General features: G+C 32.6%; 4 protein-coding genes across 13 annotated transcripts in view; 1 reads left to right on the top strand and 3 right to left on the bottom strand.

Annotated features, from left to right (window-relative positions):
• LOC109362598 (36.4 kDa proline-rich protein-like) lies at nucleotides 1,426–3,518 on the bottom strand. Of its 5 annotated transcripts, none has more exons than XM_019608505.1 (3): nucleotides 2,966–3,517; nucleotides 2,567–2,932; nucleotides 1,426–1,682 (listed from the first exon to the last, which is right to left on the bottom strand). In XM_019608505.1, the coding sequence occupies exons 1-2, from the start codon at nucleotides 3,453–3,455 to the stop codon at nucleotides 2,592–2,594; spliced, it is 831 nt and encodes a 276-aa protein (XP_019464050.1). In that variant the 5' UTR covers nucleotides 3,456–3,517; the 3' UTR covers nucleotides 1,426–1,682; nucleotides 2,567–2,591. The 5 variants fall into 5 exon arrangements, with proteins under 5 accessions (XP_019464050.1, XP_019464051.1, XP_019464048.1 ...); XM_019608506.1 differs by having other exon boundaries at nucleotides 2,567–2,933; nucleotides 2,982–3,517; XM_019608503.1 differs by having other exon boundaries at nucleotides 2,563–3,518.
• On the top strand, nucleotides 10,667–12,372 carry LOC109363000 (vesicle-associated membrane protein 711-like). 5 transcript variants are annotated; one of them, XR_002109466.1, is made up of 5 exons: nucleotides 10,667–10,915; nucleotides 11,244–11,434; nucleotides 11,531–11,694; nucleotides 11,780–11,921; nucleotides 11,957–12,052. XR_002109466.1 is itself a non-coding variant. In XM_019609144.1 (5 exons), the coding sequence occupies exons 1-4, from the start codon at nucleotides 10,696–10,698 to the stop codon at nucleotides 11,868–11,870; spliced, it is 666 nt and encodes a 221-aa protein (XP_019464689.1). In that variant the 5' UTR covers nucleotides 10,667–10,695; the 3' UTR covers nucleotides 11,871–11,885; nucleotides 12,252–12,372. The 5 variants fall into 5 exon arrangements, 4 of the variants coding, with proteins under 4 accessions (XP_019464689.1, XP_019464690.1, XP_019464691.1 ...); XM_019609144.1 differs by lacking the exon at nucleotides 11,957–12,052 and adding an exon at nucleotides 12,252–12,372 and having other exon boundaries at nucleotides 11,780–11,885; XM_019609145.1 differs by having other exon boundaries at nucleotides 11,780–11,885; nucleotides 12,002–12,052.
• Nucleotides 12,179–15,054, bottom strand: LOC109362999. 2 transcript variants are annotated; one of them, XM_019609140.1, is made up of 3 exons: nucleotides 14,495–15,054; nucleotides 13,436–13,623; nucleotides 12,179–12,820 (listed from the first exon to the last, which is right to left on the bottom strand). In XM_019609140.1, the coding sequence occupies exons 1-3, from the start codon at nucleotides 14,934–14,936 to the stop codon at nucleotides 12,314–12,316; spliced, it is 1,137 nt and encodes a 378-aa protein (XP_019464685.1). In that variant the 5' UTR covers nucleotides 14,937–15,054; the 3' UTR covers nucleotides 12,179–12,313. The 2 variants fall into 2 exon arrangements, with proteins under 2 accessions (XP_019464685.1, XP_019464687.1); XM_019609142.1 differs by having other exon boundaries at nucleotides 13,436–13,620; nucleotides 14,495–15,052.
• The window catches only part of LOC109362968 (putative clathrin assembly protein At5g35200), a 5,225-nt gene continuing 4,971 nt past the window's right edge, over nucleotides 16,062–16,315 (bottom strand). Inside the window, exon 17 of the mRNA XM_019609078.1 lies at nucleotides 16,062–16,315. The gene's annotated coding sequence lies outside the window, so the exon portion shown is untranslated.

Raw genomic sequence — 16,315 nt, 5'->3', positions numbered from 1 at the left:
TGAAGCACTTTACATCTCTAACATTGGGAATCGTTTTCATCCACATTTTAGTTACTGTGCGAGTCGAAGAGTGAACTAGAGATTGTGAAAAAAGGGTAGAGCCCGTACACCCCACACAGACATAAAAGTCCAGATTTAATCTGGGCTAAATTTGTATTGCGTAGCACTTTAGTGACGATTAAATTTTATCGTATAATACTCTAGCCCTATCTTTTTTGGGCTTATTCGGACCGTGTTTTAGTAATAACTGATCTCAAAGTCTGAACCTTGTATAAGCTCTACATCTATGTTTGTGAGGGTAGGTAAAGAAAAATTACATGTTCAGAAATCAAAATATCTGTGGAAAAAATGAGGCCGTATGAAATTAATTTTCTAGGAAAAAATATATACACTAATAGTGTATGAATTTTATACACTATCATAGTATCATTTATCATCGTTTATCTCTCTAAATTCTTTTTACTGTCAGTGCAATATTACACTCTTAATTTTTCTCCGAATAAATGTAGCAATTTGGTTGGGCTCGTCCACCTTTTCTCTTTTGTTTTTCATTACATCTATTCATTCATTCTTGCGGTCATTTGAATATTCATAATAAGAAATTCATATGATTTTTTGACTCATTCATATTTAACATACATTTTAAATTTCCATATGGTATATAAGATAATGGTATCTAACAATACTAATATCGAGTACGATGTCCACACAAATATTGTATTTATTAAAGTGTAAAATAACGTTTTTCGTTTGTGATGTAGACTTGCAATAATATGTACTATTTAGGACAAGATATACGTCCTAGGAAAAATGTATATCCATTAAGGAGATGTGGAAATAGAATGATACTACATTTTCTGAAATCATTAGTCACCACTATTTGTGCCTGTGCCCCCTATTTAATTTGCCTATATAGGACACTGCTATTTATGTGAATTTTGGTTTAGCATACTGGTTTTATTTGTCATTTTTACAGTATTTTTCGTTGTTGTGGTTATATTACAACTTACATTTTTTAAATAAAAGGTGCAAACTTTCACTACCACTCATTCTATCATTGTATATTCATATTTAATCATTATTTTTTTATCGGCAATTATTAGTATGTTAGTATTTTTGTTGTGGGTGAGACTTCATTCTCAACCTCCTACATCCTAAGATCTAACCACCTTATGACTCTCATTTTTTTATTGATGGTGGGATTGGAACCCACAACCTCCTGCACTCCATTCCTTACGATTACTCTCTTCATCATCAGACCACTTATGACTCCTATATTTAATTATTATTATCTAAAAAACGTAATATAAATAATATATTTAATATTTTTGATATATACTCGATATATTTTTTACTTCATGTTAGAATATTTTATCCCCATTTGAAGCAAATATGGTACACAATAATAGAACACAAAGCTGATCATCAACAACTGACACAACGTGAAATTCATATCAATAATTTTATTAAAATTCACAGAGAATTAAGCATCTTCGCTGCTACTTTACTTGGCCTACTAGGATTAGACATACATTCAACATTCTCAATAAAAAACAAATGTTCTTTTTTACAAATAATAACGAAATTAAACAAACAACAACAATTCCATAAACCAAGAGAGAGAAAGAGTGGTGGACACCCTCTGATGTCGATTTCAGCCATACATTCCTCAATACATTGACCTGCAAATCACACATAGTGACATCATATAAGACAAAGAATTCAAGTTCACGGGTATACAATAGGACAACATTAATAATTGGAAATACAAATCAAATCTTGCATCCTTAATTCCATGTAATCTACTTAGTATGAACACAAAACGTTCACAATCATATATAATAACAGTTAAAAGAAAAGGGAAGACAAAAGAATTGAATCAGTAACTTTCATACTAGAATGTTGATTACTTTAATAATCTATATTTAAATAGCTAGCTAGGAAAGGTATTGTTTTTGGAGAAAATCTCTAACCTTTTACTCCCTCTTCTCAGCACTTATATGACTATATATCCTATGATGATAATGATTTAAATAAAACATTCAGTTTCCAACTTCATTTTTTATTTGTTTATAAAGAACGACAAGCTTAATTAATATGCATGCCATCACTATTATCTTTCTAAAATAGAGGGAAAAAACATAGAAGACAAAGTGGATAACCATGCATGTTATTAGCTACTTCCAAAAAAGAAAGAAACTTGGTTAATGATCAGTAGAATTTAATGATTGAGCAGTATAATAGAAAAGGTAGACACAACCAATTTGAATCTAAAGCTAATTATATTAAGGATTTTGTTGTCTTTTTAACTTAGTTATTTTAATAACTAAATATTCAACGGATTAGATAATTACTGCTTACTTTACCTAACAAACATATACCCTAACAAGTTTCACTGTTCATTATAGAAAATGATTAACAAAGAATCTCATATTATTATCTATTAATGAAAACAATAAACACAAGGAAAGTGACCGTTTACTCCTTCTATTTTAGAAAGAGTTGATGTTTGACAATGTAAAAGAAAACATAAATTAGGGTTTTGTGGGGGTTTAGAGAGACTTACACAGTTGAAGAAGCACTTAAGTGGTTTAGATGGAGCAGGTGTAACCAGGAGGAGGAGACTTTCCACATGCAACAAGAAGCTGAAGAGCAATTGGAACATAAATGTTGAGATTCAGAAGCTTGAGCTTAATAGTGGTGCAAAGACACGCTGCAGCTTCAACCTCAGCAAGTCCTTGAAGCACAGGGCAACACTCATTCACAGCTGGGTCCCCCACTACAATGTTCACCAACCCACCTAACAGATCAACACATGCACCCAGTTTCAGTATGTCAATTGGGCATGTTGCCTGTGCTGGAGACTTCGGTGGTGGGCATGGTGTATTCCCTCCCTGCCCCGGTGTCGTTGGTGGGGTAAGAACCGGAGGAACTGTAACTGGTGGAACTGTAACTGGAGGAACTGTAACTGGAGGAACTGTAACTGGTGGAACTGTAACCGGTGGGATTGGGACAGGTAAAGTTACTGGAGGCTTCAAAACAGGAGGGACTGTAACTGGTGGAATTGGAACAGGTAATGTTACTGGTGGTTTCACAACGGGAGGGACTGTAACTGGAGGAATTGGAACGGGTAAAGTAACTGGTGGCTTCAAAATAGGAGGGACTGTAACTGGTGGAACTGTAACTGGTGGTTTACCAATGATAGGAGGAAGAACTTTTGGAGGTTTCACAATGATAGGGGGAAGAACTTTTGGAGGTTTCACAATGGGAGGGACAGTAATTGGAGGAACTATGTGTGGTGGTTTCACAATGGGTGTAACTGGTGACTTGGGTTTCTTGCTTGGCTTATGTGTCTTAGGGGGATTCCCACAATAGCCACAACCAAGAATGGGAGTGGTAGAAGAGATGAAGAGCATGGAAATGAAGAGAAAAGCATGGAACTTAGAAGACTCCATGTCTCTCTTGGTAAGAAAGAGAGAAGGGAGAGATAGTAGTAGTATTGTGAAGAGTGTAATGTGTTGTGATATATAGGGATAGTGAGGAAGAGAAGAAAACAAAAGATGTAAGAATAAATCACGTGAAGATGAGGGCTAACTAGAGACTCAAAAGGGAGATGCCAAGTTATGCTAGCTGGCAAACCTTACAATGCAAGTGTGAATGAAATGCATATATGTGCACCATAATTGCTATCTTATCTTCACTTCTTCACTAACTAGTTAGCTAGATATCACTTCACTGCTACTTGCAGCACACATATTCCTGACTCTTGTGCATGTTCAAGCAAGTGTTTGAGGGAAAACAAAACCCCATGTAAGTATAAGCTTAACTAAAACAGGACCCTTGCTAGAGGGAATCATCAATTTTGGTTAATTAATTTGATTCATTAAGTGTGGCATGCAAAGAAAAAACTTGTAATTACTATATGTTTTCGCCCTTCATTTATTTTTATCAACTTTGTTATGGGATAAAGATGTTTTTACAATCACATTGTGGCATCATCCTGTGTTTTTCTTTTATCTATTGTGTATTTTTGAAATATGCATATAATGCAAAAGATAAAAAAAGGCAAGAAGTATAAATAACTGTATATGGTATTTTTGAAAGTAATGTTTCTCAACATCTAACCAAAAGTATCTCATCACATTTTGAGTAAGAATTAATCTATTTTAGGATATATAAATACCCCTCTTAATAAGTTTCACTCTCAATAATCAAATATATATTTGATCTTTAAATTTTATACCACTAAACTAATATTTTATTGGTTGAATTTCCGTCTCTAATCAATAACTTATTTTGCTTAAAAAAAATTGGTATTAAATACTACGTTCGAAATTGATGTTAAGCTATTACTTTTATAATAGAAGAGGTAAAGTAGAATGAACACATTGTAAAATTTACACAACTATGCACTAATATTTTCATACTTAGTGTTCTTACTTTAAAGCCTAATTAAGATAGAGAAGTATCATGGATCCTTATTTATCCAAATATGACTACAGATGTAACTGTAAAACTTTCTAACAATTATATATACTCTGTACAAAACATTTTTTTCACAATAATGCACAACATATGATTCTAATAGCGATTTCTACAACTATGATGACAACTTGTAATTTGGAAATATAAATTCACGTGGACATGCTCACTTTACACATTTGTTTTATCAATTACAACACTGCAACTGGAGTGATAATAATGAAATATCAGACTTCCTCTTGGGGTAACGTAATCTTAGAAATTATGATACAATTGCTACTGAATCTGGACTCTCAGGTTTTTTTCCATCAACTTTTTTTATTTACCATATGTGGTCATCATGTAAATGACATATATATACAAGAGTTATAACTAATAAGTGACGAAAGTGTATAGAATGTGTCCCTCAGACCCGTATATTATAAATAGTATAGAATCAAGCAAGTTTGGGGTAGACAAATTAAATATTTAGGTGACTTCATGCATTAGGATGGGTGAACTGAACAAATATGATTCTTTTTTTTATAAAGGAAAATTGTATTAAAACGAGCACAACGGGTGACTACCCAATACAAATATGATTACATGTATAGATCAGGTAAAGTCTGTTGAGTCGGGTAGATCAAGTGAGCTATATAAATCTAGTAAGAAGTAAGGGCTGATTGGGACTAAGAGCCACTTCAAAGGGGTTAATTTCACATAGTTGTATTGAGGCTTGTGTTATTATTGTGTTACTGTTTTCTTAGCCCTAGTTGCATCACTTTAATGTCTGTCACTTTTCGTTTCTTAATTTAGAGCTTCTGAAAAAATAAGAAGACAACAATTTGCATAAGCTTCTTCAATTTTAATTTTGTGTAATAGCCAAAAGAAATAGTATCAAAAATTGACCTAAGCCTCTATTATGAGGTAGGACGATAATAATAACATTTAGCAATTATGAGATATGGAATTGTAATTGAGAGATAGATGTAAGAATTGAGAAGATATATGTTGAGTCGTTTCATACAATAGGTGTTGTAGTTAGAGAAAGATGGGAAACAGTACAGTACAGCTTAGCAACCATGTGGGACTCCCACCTCATGACTCCCGTTTTTTGATGATGGTGGGACTCGAATCCACAACCTCCTGCACTCCATTCCTTACGACCACCATCTTCACCATCAGACCATTTTATGACTCCCGAAATGGTGGTTGATTGAAGGAATAAGATAGAGAGAAAAGAAAATGATGATTCATATATAGAAAGGATAGAGATTGGTATAGTATTTGTTTGATAGAAATGTATTATATTGGTTTTTGCCTATCCGTGATGGGATACACTTTAATTGAAGGGCTCCCATTACTTTTTGTAAGCTTGCATGCCCGTGAATGATCTATCATTGTTTTGATGTGATATCTGTCTCTTACTTTCTCTTATTTACCTTTCTTTCACTCCCAGATTATCCATTTTGTGCTACTGAGTGAGTATGCATGTGCAGAAAGTAGAATGTATATACCACTTTAGACTTATATCATGAATCATAGCACACCATAAAAGTTACCATTTAGCCATATATCACAGCTAAGCTATAAGCCAATGCTAGTGAGGCCTTTTAAAAAAAATTAAAATAGTTAGTTCTAACTACACCCACAAGCTAATTCAAAAGAGAAAGATATTTATAAGTATGTAATATTTATGTATTAATAGTGTATCATTTACTTTTCATTTGGATTATTTTTTTATAAAAGTGAATGATAATTGAAAATAAATGATATAGTAACAATGTAAAAAACTCTTACACTATCAGTTAGGAATGACGACGGGGCGGGTCGGGGTCGGTTTGCACATACCCGAACCTGAATTCAAACTCAACGGGGTTGAAAATAAGAATACCATCCCCGAACCCGTCAGGTTTCGGGTAACCCGAAAATGATAAAGTATTAAGGAAAATATGATATTATTTTCGTGTAATTTTTCTCTACCATTTCTATTTTCTATTGTATTATTTCATTTCTTTTACGTTTGAAGATCCAATAGTATGTAAAGTAAAATTAGAAATTAAAAACAATTGGCAAATGATAAAAATTTCAATTTTAAATTGAATTACCTTACTTCGGGGCGGGTTCGGGTTAGAGTCTTCGTTATACCAAATCCGAACCCGAAATTTAAACTCGGGTAAAACCCGAATCCGAACCCAATCACATCGGGTTTTTCCCATTAAATTCGGGTTCGATTTTTATTGTCATCCTTATTAGTGTATACATTTTTTTTCCCTCTTATATATAAATGGTTCGTCTATGATATATTTAACTAACGTGAGGTTTTGATACTTTAACACATATCATCTTACCCTAATGCGTGGGAGGCTAGCACTACAAATCTGGTGCATAGGTGGTCCAATATCATGATAAATCATGATAAATTTCTAAAGGATGTGGACCATTTGGTTAAGTCTAACTCATCCCAAAGCTAGTTTAGATTCGTACTTCATTTCAATTGATAATATTATATGACATGAATTTTAAGCGTTGGATTCAAATCCCTGAAACTATACTCATAGCCACTCAGCCACTCAAATTAAACCATGTTATATGGAATGTGAAGTTTATACAAGGCTTTCTATAGGTGACCCATTATTGTGATTATGTTAACTTTAATATCATATATTCATATTAAAAAAATACAAATATAGTAATTAGGCCTAACTCAACTCAAAACCATGAGGGTTGGCCAATTCTTAGAAAGATTGTATTTGATCTTTGTGCATCCAACATGGTACCTCAATATAAATTAGAGAATCCATTCCCAATTATATGTATATATTTTGGTCTTACGAAAGGATTAGAATAACTGAATAAGCCACCGCATGCAGAGTGAAGTTTTTCTGAACCTTGATGAAGTTAGCTGGTAATTAAAAGTTCTATGGAAGCTAGTGTACATATATTTTCCACCACAGAAATGTGGTCGGGAACAAAAAACATGGAACCTTTTAATGAGCATTTTTGTCCTCTGCATTATATCCAAAGATCTTGTATACAGTAATGAATTGGATGCTTAGTTTTCCAGTAAAAACTAATGGTTGAGATTTGTTCCCTGAAGCAAATGGTACGTTTGAGTGGACGTACTAATCTCTAACTTATGAGAAATCGATGGATCCAGTTATGAAGCAGAGAATGTGATTTATCTATATATGAACTTGTGATAATTGGATATAAAGTACAACCTATAGCCAAATTTGTTTTCTTTTTTTGGAGGATTTGTTGGATATAAATATCTTTTTTATAACAACGTGTCGACATATAATGACACATGGGTAGCATGTGAGCATTGAGATCATTGTCTAAGATTAAAATGCATTTTTAATGAAAATTATTGATACTAAATTATATACATTAGGGTCTGTTTACAAGTTGAGTTTTAAAGGAGAAATAAGATAAACAGAAAGTAGGGCTACAAAATATACATGTGAGATAATTCTAAATTTTCCTTCCAAAATACAACTCGCAAACAGACTCTAAGAGATGTGAATACCATGTAACATAAATTAAGTAAAAATTCTACAATGAGGCGTGGGACATGGGTGTTTTATTCTTCTGTAATCAGCTAAAATAAAGTAACTATATGATGGAGTACAAGGGTTATTCCAACCCTACATGACTACCTTATAGTTTCAACATCTATTACATTGTACAATATAATTCAGACAGTTTACCCAATCTACACAAAAAAAACAATAATGGACACTTTCAATCTTAGATTCAAGCCGAAAAAACTAACACACTCAATTATATGCTTAATGTTCCAAACCTCCCCTATTAAACATTGCAAGATACATTAAGTATCTTCATAACAGGCTGCATTTGAATTAAATTATTCTATGGTAATGAATAGGAGAATATTCTATTGTATGGAATATACTTTCATGCATCAGGATTTTCTTTATTTAATTTCTGGACCAATCTGGTATGGTCCAGCTCTGAAATTTTCTATATTTTAGTTGCAGGAAAGCCAAGTTTGGACAACACATTGCAACTTTCATCCCCTTTGAAAGTTGAAAGTGGCACAGCTCATGCTAGATTGTTTTTTTGGTAGCTAGCAGGAAATGAAATGAGCCTCATATAAGATGCTGTGACCAGCTCCATTATGAGTTGTTCTTGTTCACCACACTCAAAATATCTAAGTCAATGTAAGGCAAAATAATAATAATAATAATAATAATAATAATAATAATAATATCTGGGGGCAGTCATTGCTGAAAAGAAAGAAAAGACTAAAAGAAGGATATTAGAATCAATCAACACATTAATTGTTGAAAAAATGGCAACAAATCCGTGGATACCATCTTTGGTTTTCTGATAATGACATCTAGAAAATGGTATTGTTTTCTTAGATAGAAAATGACATTCATTACCAAAGGAAACAAATGGGGCATTCATACATTAATCAAATATTCTGACCACGTTTAATTTTTAACAGCAAACTAGCAATTTAACCGTGAATTCGTACGAGCAGTATTTTTTGTCGCATGGTTAATAACACATATTATATATGTATTTACATAGTTAAAAACACACATGTTACCGATGTGTTTGTATGGCTAAAATCACACAACATGCATATTACATGTGCATTCGCATGGTTAAAAACATACACATTACTCGTATATTCGTATTGTTAAGAACTCATGTTTCTTGTGCATTCGCATGATTAAAAACACACATATTACTTATACATTCACATTATTAAGAATATACATATTATTGATGCATTCTTATGGTCAAAACATGTTCAAACACATAAGAAAAATAAATGACAATTCTAATTTTTGTAATGAAAATAGGAAAACTGAGATGTGATACTATATGATTTTTGAAGGTTAAAAAAGTTGGAAAGCATATTGAATTTCTTAATATTCTTAAAATTAAAATTAAGAATTCTTTGATCATTAATAGAAAACATAAATAACAAAATCATTTGTTGTTTCAGATTTTTAATTCTAATAATAAAAAGATTAACAATAACAATAAATAAACAATTAAATGTAATATTGTAAGTAAATGTATAAAAAATGTACAAAAAATTAATGAAAAATAAAACTAGATATACAAAATAAGAACATATCTACAACATAAACAAAAAAACAATAAAAAATACACTTAAAATAATAAATCTATCAAATAAACAATATATTGAAAAATACATTTTAGAGAGAAATGTTGGAAGAGAAAGAGAAGGATAATAACGAAGAGAGAGAATAATAATGAAATAATAAAATGAAGCGAAAAAGGATAGAACTAAAAAGACACCAAATGTAAAAAAGAATTCAAATAGAAATTAATGAGGTATAATAGGGGAGATAATACATCTTTTTTTTTCATAATATGTGTCACTCCATGAGTTATGAGTTGTAATTGTCAGAAAAATATTTAATAATTATTTCTAAATTTAATGCATTTTTCAACTAATAACATTTCATGATACATGAAATGATACATATTGTGAGATAGAAGATATGCTTCAAATATGAAAATATATATACGAGAGAATGAACAATTTAAGAGGGAAATTTTTAATAGATATACATTGTAGTTAGATTTACAAGTGTGCATTTATTATTTATACATAGAGGTTGTGGACTTTTGATTTGCCTCTTTTGCTAGTGAAATATTTTCGGCGGGAAAAAATGTTGTGAAAGATCGACATATGTCGATGAATTACGTTAGTTGTAAAGGAATTCTACATTTGTATAGTATATATTGTCAGAATCAAAGAGTGTTTGCTAAGGTACTCATATCCCACCAACAAATGATTCTGAAAATATTTAAACGTTGGTTAATTAACTTAGTTAACATTATCCTTTTTATCATCTATGCCAATCATGGTTGAGATTTTAATTGAATCCACAACGATCATTTCATACAAATAGCAAGTTTAGGCTAAGAACCATGGTTCAAGTAGTATCAAGTTCCAAATAGTGAAATAATTTCAAGTTAATTTCTCTATATATCTGGTCATTTTTTTCCCATATAGTTTTACTGTTTCAAGTTACAAGTATTCCTGTGACATAGGATCTATCTCCAAGTTTTGAGCCAAACTTAGTGGATAGTAACTAGAGGCATTATATTATATTGCTTCTTCTTCTTCTTCAACCAAGTTAATAATGGATATTACATTATACACATACTTTTGTTTCTAAGATAACCTGATGTTGGAATAGAAAGAATAAAAAAACAATGGGGATATTATATGGTATGGTGGGAAGGGGGCATGTGGTTTTGGCTGAGTTCAATGCAACTCAAAGCAATGCAAGTGGGATAGCAAAACAAATACTCGAGAAGATCAATGAAGGTAGCAATGATAGCAACGTTTCATATTCACATGATCGCTACGTTTTTCATGTCAAGAGAACCGATGGCCTCATTGTTCTTTGCATGGCTGATCATGCTTTTGGAAGTAACCTACTTTTCTCTCTTATTATCATTTTCTACACTCTTTGTCTTGTGATTGCTAAACAGGAATGATAATGTGCTAACTGATAAAACTGCAATATTACAATGACAAGGTGATCAAATATAAACAAATTGCAATGTAGGATCAAGTTGATGGAATATTAAAAAGGAGATTTTGCTGGTTGTTACATGATTGTACAGTTGAAATCACTTTTATGATATGCATTTTGGGATGTTAGAAGAATGGTTTATGTTTGAAATGTTGTGCCTTGAAGTTTGTAATCCCTGAATGTGATGTAAATGTAATGAATCTCTTGTTTCAATCAATGCAGGAACTGTCCCATTTGCATTTCTTGAAGATATTCATCAAAAGTTTGTAAAGACATATGGTCGTGCAATTATTTCAGCTCCTGGCTATGCCATGAATGAGGAATTCTCAAGGGTATTGAGTCAACAGATTGATTATTACTCTAATAACCCAAATGCTGATAGATTGAACCGTCTCAAAGGTGAAATGACACAGGCAAGTTCAAAATATACGCATATACATTTATCTGCATTTTGGTCCCAACTTGTTTTCTTGTCAAAATTGTTGAAGAGTTGTGGTGTGGAATAATAGGTGAAAACTGTGATGATAGACAACATAGAGAAAGTATTGGAGAGAGGTGGGAGGTTGGAAATGCTGGTTGAGAAAACATCAGCAATGAACAACAATTCAATTCGTTTCAAAAGACAATCACGCCGTTATAGAAATAACATGTGGTGGAACAATGTTAGGCTAACGTAAGTATACCAAATGCACTTCAGATTATTGTAGCCTTGATATGTGAATATAACTAATTACTATTGCATTTTCTCTATTTCTCAGGGTCACACTTATTATAATTTTCATCATCAGCATTTACATTTTACTAGCCTTTATCTGTCATGGTCCCTTGTTGACGAAATGCTGGAGATAAGCTTCAAGTTTGAAGGTTCAATGACAAACTTTGCACTACTTATTCACTAACATCATTTGTACCACTTACTAAGCTCTCAAGAGTATAATATATTGGGAGATGCAATCATTTATTAGATGTTACCATTCTAGGCTTGTGCATGTTTTGGAAAAATTGTCAAGCATTATGGATAGTAGAATGTTGTAGGTAAAAGAGGGCGATTGTTTTTCTGCTAAATGTGATGCAAATCATTTTGTTTGCGTTATAACTTCTTAGTTCTCAACAAAATGAATGATGCTTACCCAGTGCTCAAGAAACTGCCTTGGACAAAACAGAAATATATACGTGTGTGCATATAAAAAGAAATCCAATTTTATATGATTTTGTTATCCATGAATACAGAACCATGGAGAAGTGGAAACAGTTCAGCTTTACAACATCTTAGTGAATCAAGACAAGCGCATCTAATTAAATTCATCGACAGTGAGCCAATCATTTGACTCATCTTCGGAATCCTTACCTCTTATATTAGTCTTCTGTCGGTCACCTTTCTCGAAAGTTCCATGCAGCTGAATCCAGTCACTAGAACCATCAGGTGATGAACCCCTTTTGTCTTGTGCCTCCCTAAGGCCTGGTAATCTATCAGAGCTGTAACTTCCATCGTCATCTAGATCACTGAATGAAACATCCTCTTCCTGTTGAAGTTTTATACAGGAAGTCAATGAAGCAGCATCAATATCGGTATCTTCCAACCATTTTTCAGTGCCACTCATGTCATCAACTTCTAAACCCTTCACTGCACTTGTAATATCAGTCAAAATATGGTTTTGATCAGATAAGGTATTTTCTCTTTCACTGTCTTCCCTACTCTCTTCATATGTATCCACTATCCTTGGTTTTTCATATTCTTCAGCCTGCAAATGTTTCCTCTCTCCAAGTTTTAGCAGAAGCATATTTCTTGCTTCAATAATCTGACCCAAACATGTAAATAGAGAGTAAAAGAGATAACCATAAGCAATCTGAAAATCCTTAACAAAAGCCAAGACATCTGGAGAGAATGCCAAAAAATAAAGAAAGATAAAATCTAGTACTGCAAAAGATACTTCTGGCCGTGATCTATTATATTTTATATAAAGGATATCAAGACTATGTAGAGACAGGCAACAGATACTAGGATTGTATTCACTTACTACACTAGTAGTATTACTCCAGTTAAGCATGTAAGTTAAAACATAACCCCTCATCAGGAGCAGGTTACAGAGGTCATATGATTAATACATGCTTCCATTAATAGAGCTTTGCATTCTCTTGGCTACATCACATTTCATTACTGACAGTATGCAACAATTAGTGATTTTGTAAGTCACAAATATCTACAATGAAAAATACAGATAAAATGTTTCATAGAGCATAATGACAGAATCTGACTATAAACTAAAAAAGAAAATGACTGGACTAATGATGGCATGGCTTGAATAAAATTCACAGATACACAAGAACTAAAGGTTGGCTTCAATAAGCTATAAAAAGCATATACATCACAGAAAGAAATGAACATGATACAATATTTAATAAACATGGCTTGCCTTGGGGGTTGACAGGTGCTCAAAATCATGCTGATTAAGTCTTCGAAGTATTAACAAAAAATAGATTATCCAAAACTTTTCCACATTCATGTAACTGCAAAGGTTCAGTCTAAGTGCAACAAATTCAGGAACCAGCTGTTCCATAGCTAAGGCATGTTCTCTCTGAGAATTGGACATGCTGAAATCTACTGAAACAAGTCAAATTCCTGTATTAGGGTCAGCCAATCACATTAGAAAATGTATAATGAAAATACAGAAAATGTTGCATGCTGGTTTCTTGTACTCATGCTATCTAAAAAATCAAGATTCAGAACCACTTTTATTAAAGAAAACTTGCACAACACTTAACATCGAATTATGCTTCTCAGAACATGAGCGGTTTACATTTTATATCAATGGGAGTAAGAACTTGAGTAACTAAAGAATTAATTTCTCTTTTTATCATCAGCGTTATTGAAGGAGCGTTGCAGCAGTTGTTCCTAGAAATTTCCCCAACCATAATTATAAATGGCTAGCAACTCAGATGTCAGACTCAGACCTTTACTCTTTAAAACTGCATTTTATTATATAACAGTAGAATCATTAAGGCAAATTTGGTCATAGCCCACAAAATACTCACAATCAATAGTTAGGATTGTGAGACCTTCTTAAATTTTGTTAGCCCCTGGCATATTAACCTTGTGAGCTAACTTGCTAATCAAATCACTTCTAAATAAAATTTACTTGTTTCTGCATCCTGTATATACTCAGATAGCCTAAAAAGATTATAAGCATTACTTAGCTCAATGATCATGTTCCATCACTACCATGCATAGCGCGGAAGTTCAACAGTCATGGTAATCTAACTTACCCAATACTTGCCTATAGGTAATTTCATTTTTTGCAACTATCTTATGAAATATCATAAATTTCAGCAATCAACAGTACAACTATCTAATTAAAAAATTATCACAAGCATGATCATAATCAGAAATACTGAAATAGAATCACATACATAAAATATCATATAATCGATCAACAAATAACTAAAATAAAATTACAGAAAGAAAGTTGAGGTACCATTACTAAGTGGCAAGGGGAATTGGGTCCAACACTGAGGGAACGCAGAAATTTCTTTGACGAAACGAACAACCTCCTCCGTTATCCCCGGCACCACCGCATCAACATGACGATGATCACCGTCGAACTGCAACAATTGAGAAGCGAACTTAGAGATTCCAGTAACGGCTTTATTGGTGGAGAGAAAGGAAAACGAGCTCTTCAATTTTCCTCCAATCTCGACAAAATCGTTCTTGATTCCGTTGAGAGTCTGCGACGATGAAAGCAGCGGGGAATCAGCGGCGGAAGAAGAAGGTGGTGGTGGAGCGAGGAAGTTGGCAACGCCGTGGAAAAGAAGTGATAGGTCATCCTTGACGGCGAAACCACCGTGATGATCGGGCGGAGATAAATTGATATCGGTGGCGTCAGGGTGAAAGTGATTAGACTTAAAAAGCCAAGACATTTTTTTGGGATTGAAATAATGCTATATACAAAGTGTAAGGAACAGGTTTATGAAATCAAATGAAGTAGTAGTTGTTGAGTTGAAGAAATAGAAGAAGAAGAAGAAGTTGAAGTTAGAAGTTATTGTAGGACAGAATATGAGAAAGATAAAGGATTGATTTGAAGCTTAACTTCTTTTCTTTCATCTTCACGTAAAACATTAATTTTTAATGACGGAATTGTCACTCTATAATAAATCATAATAAACTTAGAAACTGAAAAATAAAACTTTTTACGTGTAACTTTATAACGTGATTTTCTGATGATAGTTGCTGAAAAATAATCAAAATTTAAACTATCAAAACAGAAGTGTTTGACTTGTCACTTCTCATCGTCATTGCTACATTCGGTTGTAATTTTCACACAAATATAATGATATACCCTCTTGTGGTGCTACGGACTCCACGAGGCTAGAGTTAGAATCATGATTCCATGGTTTTATGTTTTTTCAATAACGTTTAAATTGAATTTTCTTTAACCCTTGTATGAAAAGTTAAAAATTGGCAAAGAAATCATTGAAAACTAAATCAAATATTTCTCAATGTGTAAATACTTAATTTATTAAAAAATAAAAAAAAAATTAGCTCATATCCTTAGTCTTTTGAGTTGATTTAAGAAATCATAATTATCATATTAAGAAATTTTTTCCCTCCACTGTATCATTTCCCTTTCATTACCATACAGTAATGATGAATGACTAAATTCAGTGTTTCTTCTTTTTATCAGCACATTACTTCACAACTATAGTTCTCCCAAGGGTGGAATAAATTTTAATTTTTTTGTCTAAGTACAGGGACTGACAAGGTGTGTGATTGGTACGAGTGATGTTTTCTGGGAAGGAACACAAACCTGAAATTTTATGTAACCTACCATTTGGGTTACTTGCATTCCAACATCTCCCACCGAAAAGAAACACATGTTGCTATGCACACCATACTAGTTTCTAACAACAACTCCCTTTGCTTTGGAGGTTAATAAAAGGAAATAAAAGTTTAAGAGCCATAAAATACAATTGAGAACACAATTCATAAATTGACCCTGAACAAACTTGGGTAAATTAAACACTTGTAAAAATATCTTTACAGAATACAACAACAATAATCAAACTTTTATCTTGAGTAGAATATACCTCCCACCATTAGATAAATGTTGCATCAATAATAATCATTTAACAAATATACTTCCCACCGTATATATAGGGAAACGGCAACTGAAAACAATTTAAGAAGAATAATAATAATATCCTGCTAAAGTGTTAAGGTCATCAATCTGAAATAAAAACAAAATTTAAAATCAAAGCTGATCAATTACCTTGTACATAAAAAATTATATATTCAAGAC

Source organism: Lupinus angustifolius, chromosome LG12, assembly GCF_001865875.1.
Source record: "Lupinus angustifolius cultivar Tanjil chromosome LG12, LupAngTanjil_v1.0, whole genome shotgun sequence".
NCBI lineage: Eukaryota > Viridiplantae > Streptophyta > Magnoliopsida > Fabales > Fabaceae > Lupinus > Lupinus angustifolius.
Note: the sequence above shows the minus strand (reverse complement) of the source record. Positions and strands in the feature narration are given on the sequence as shown.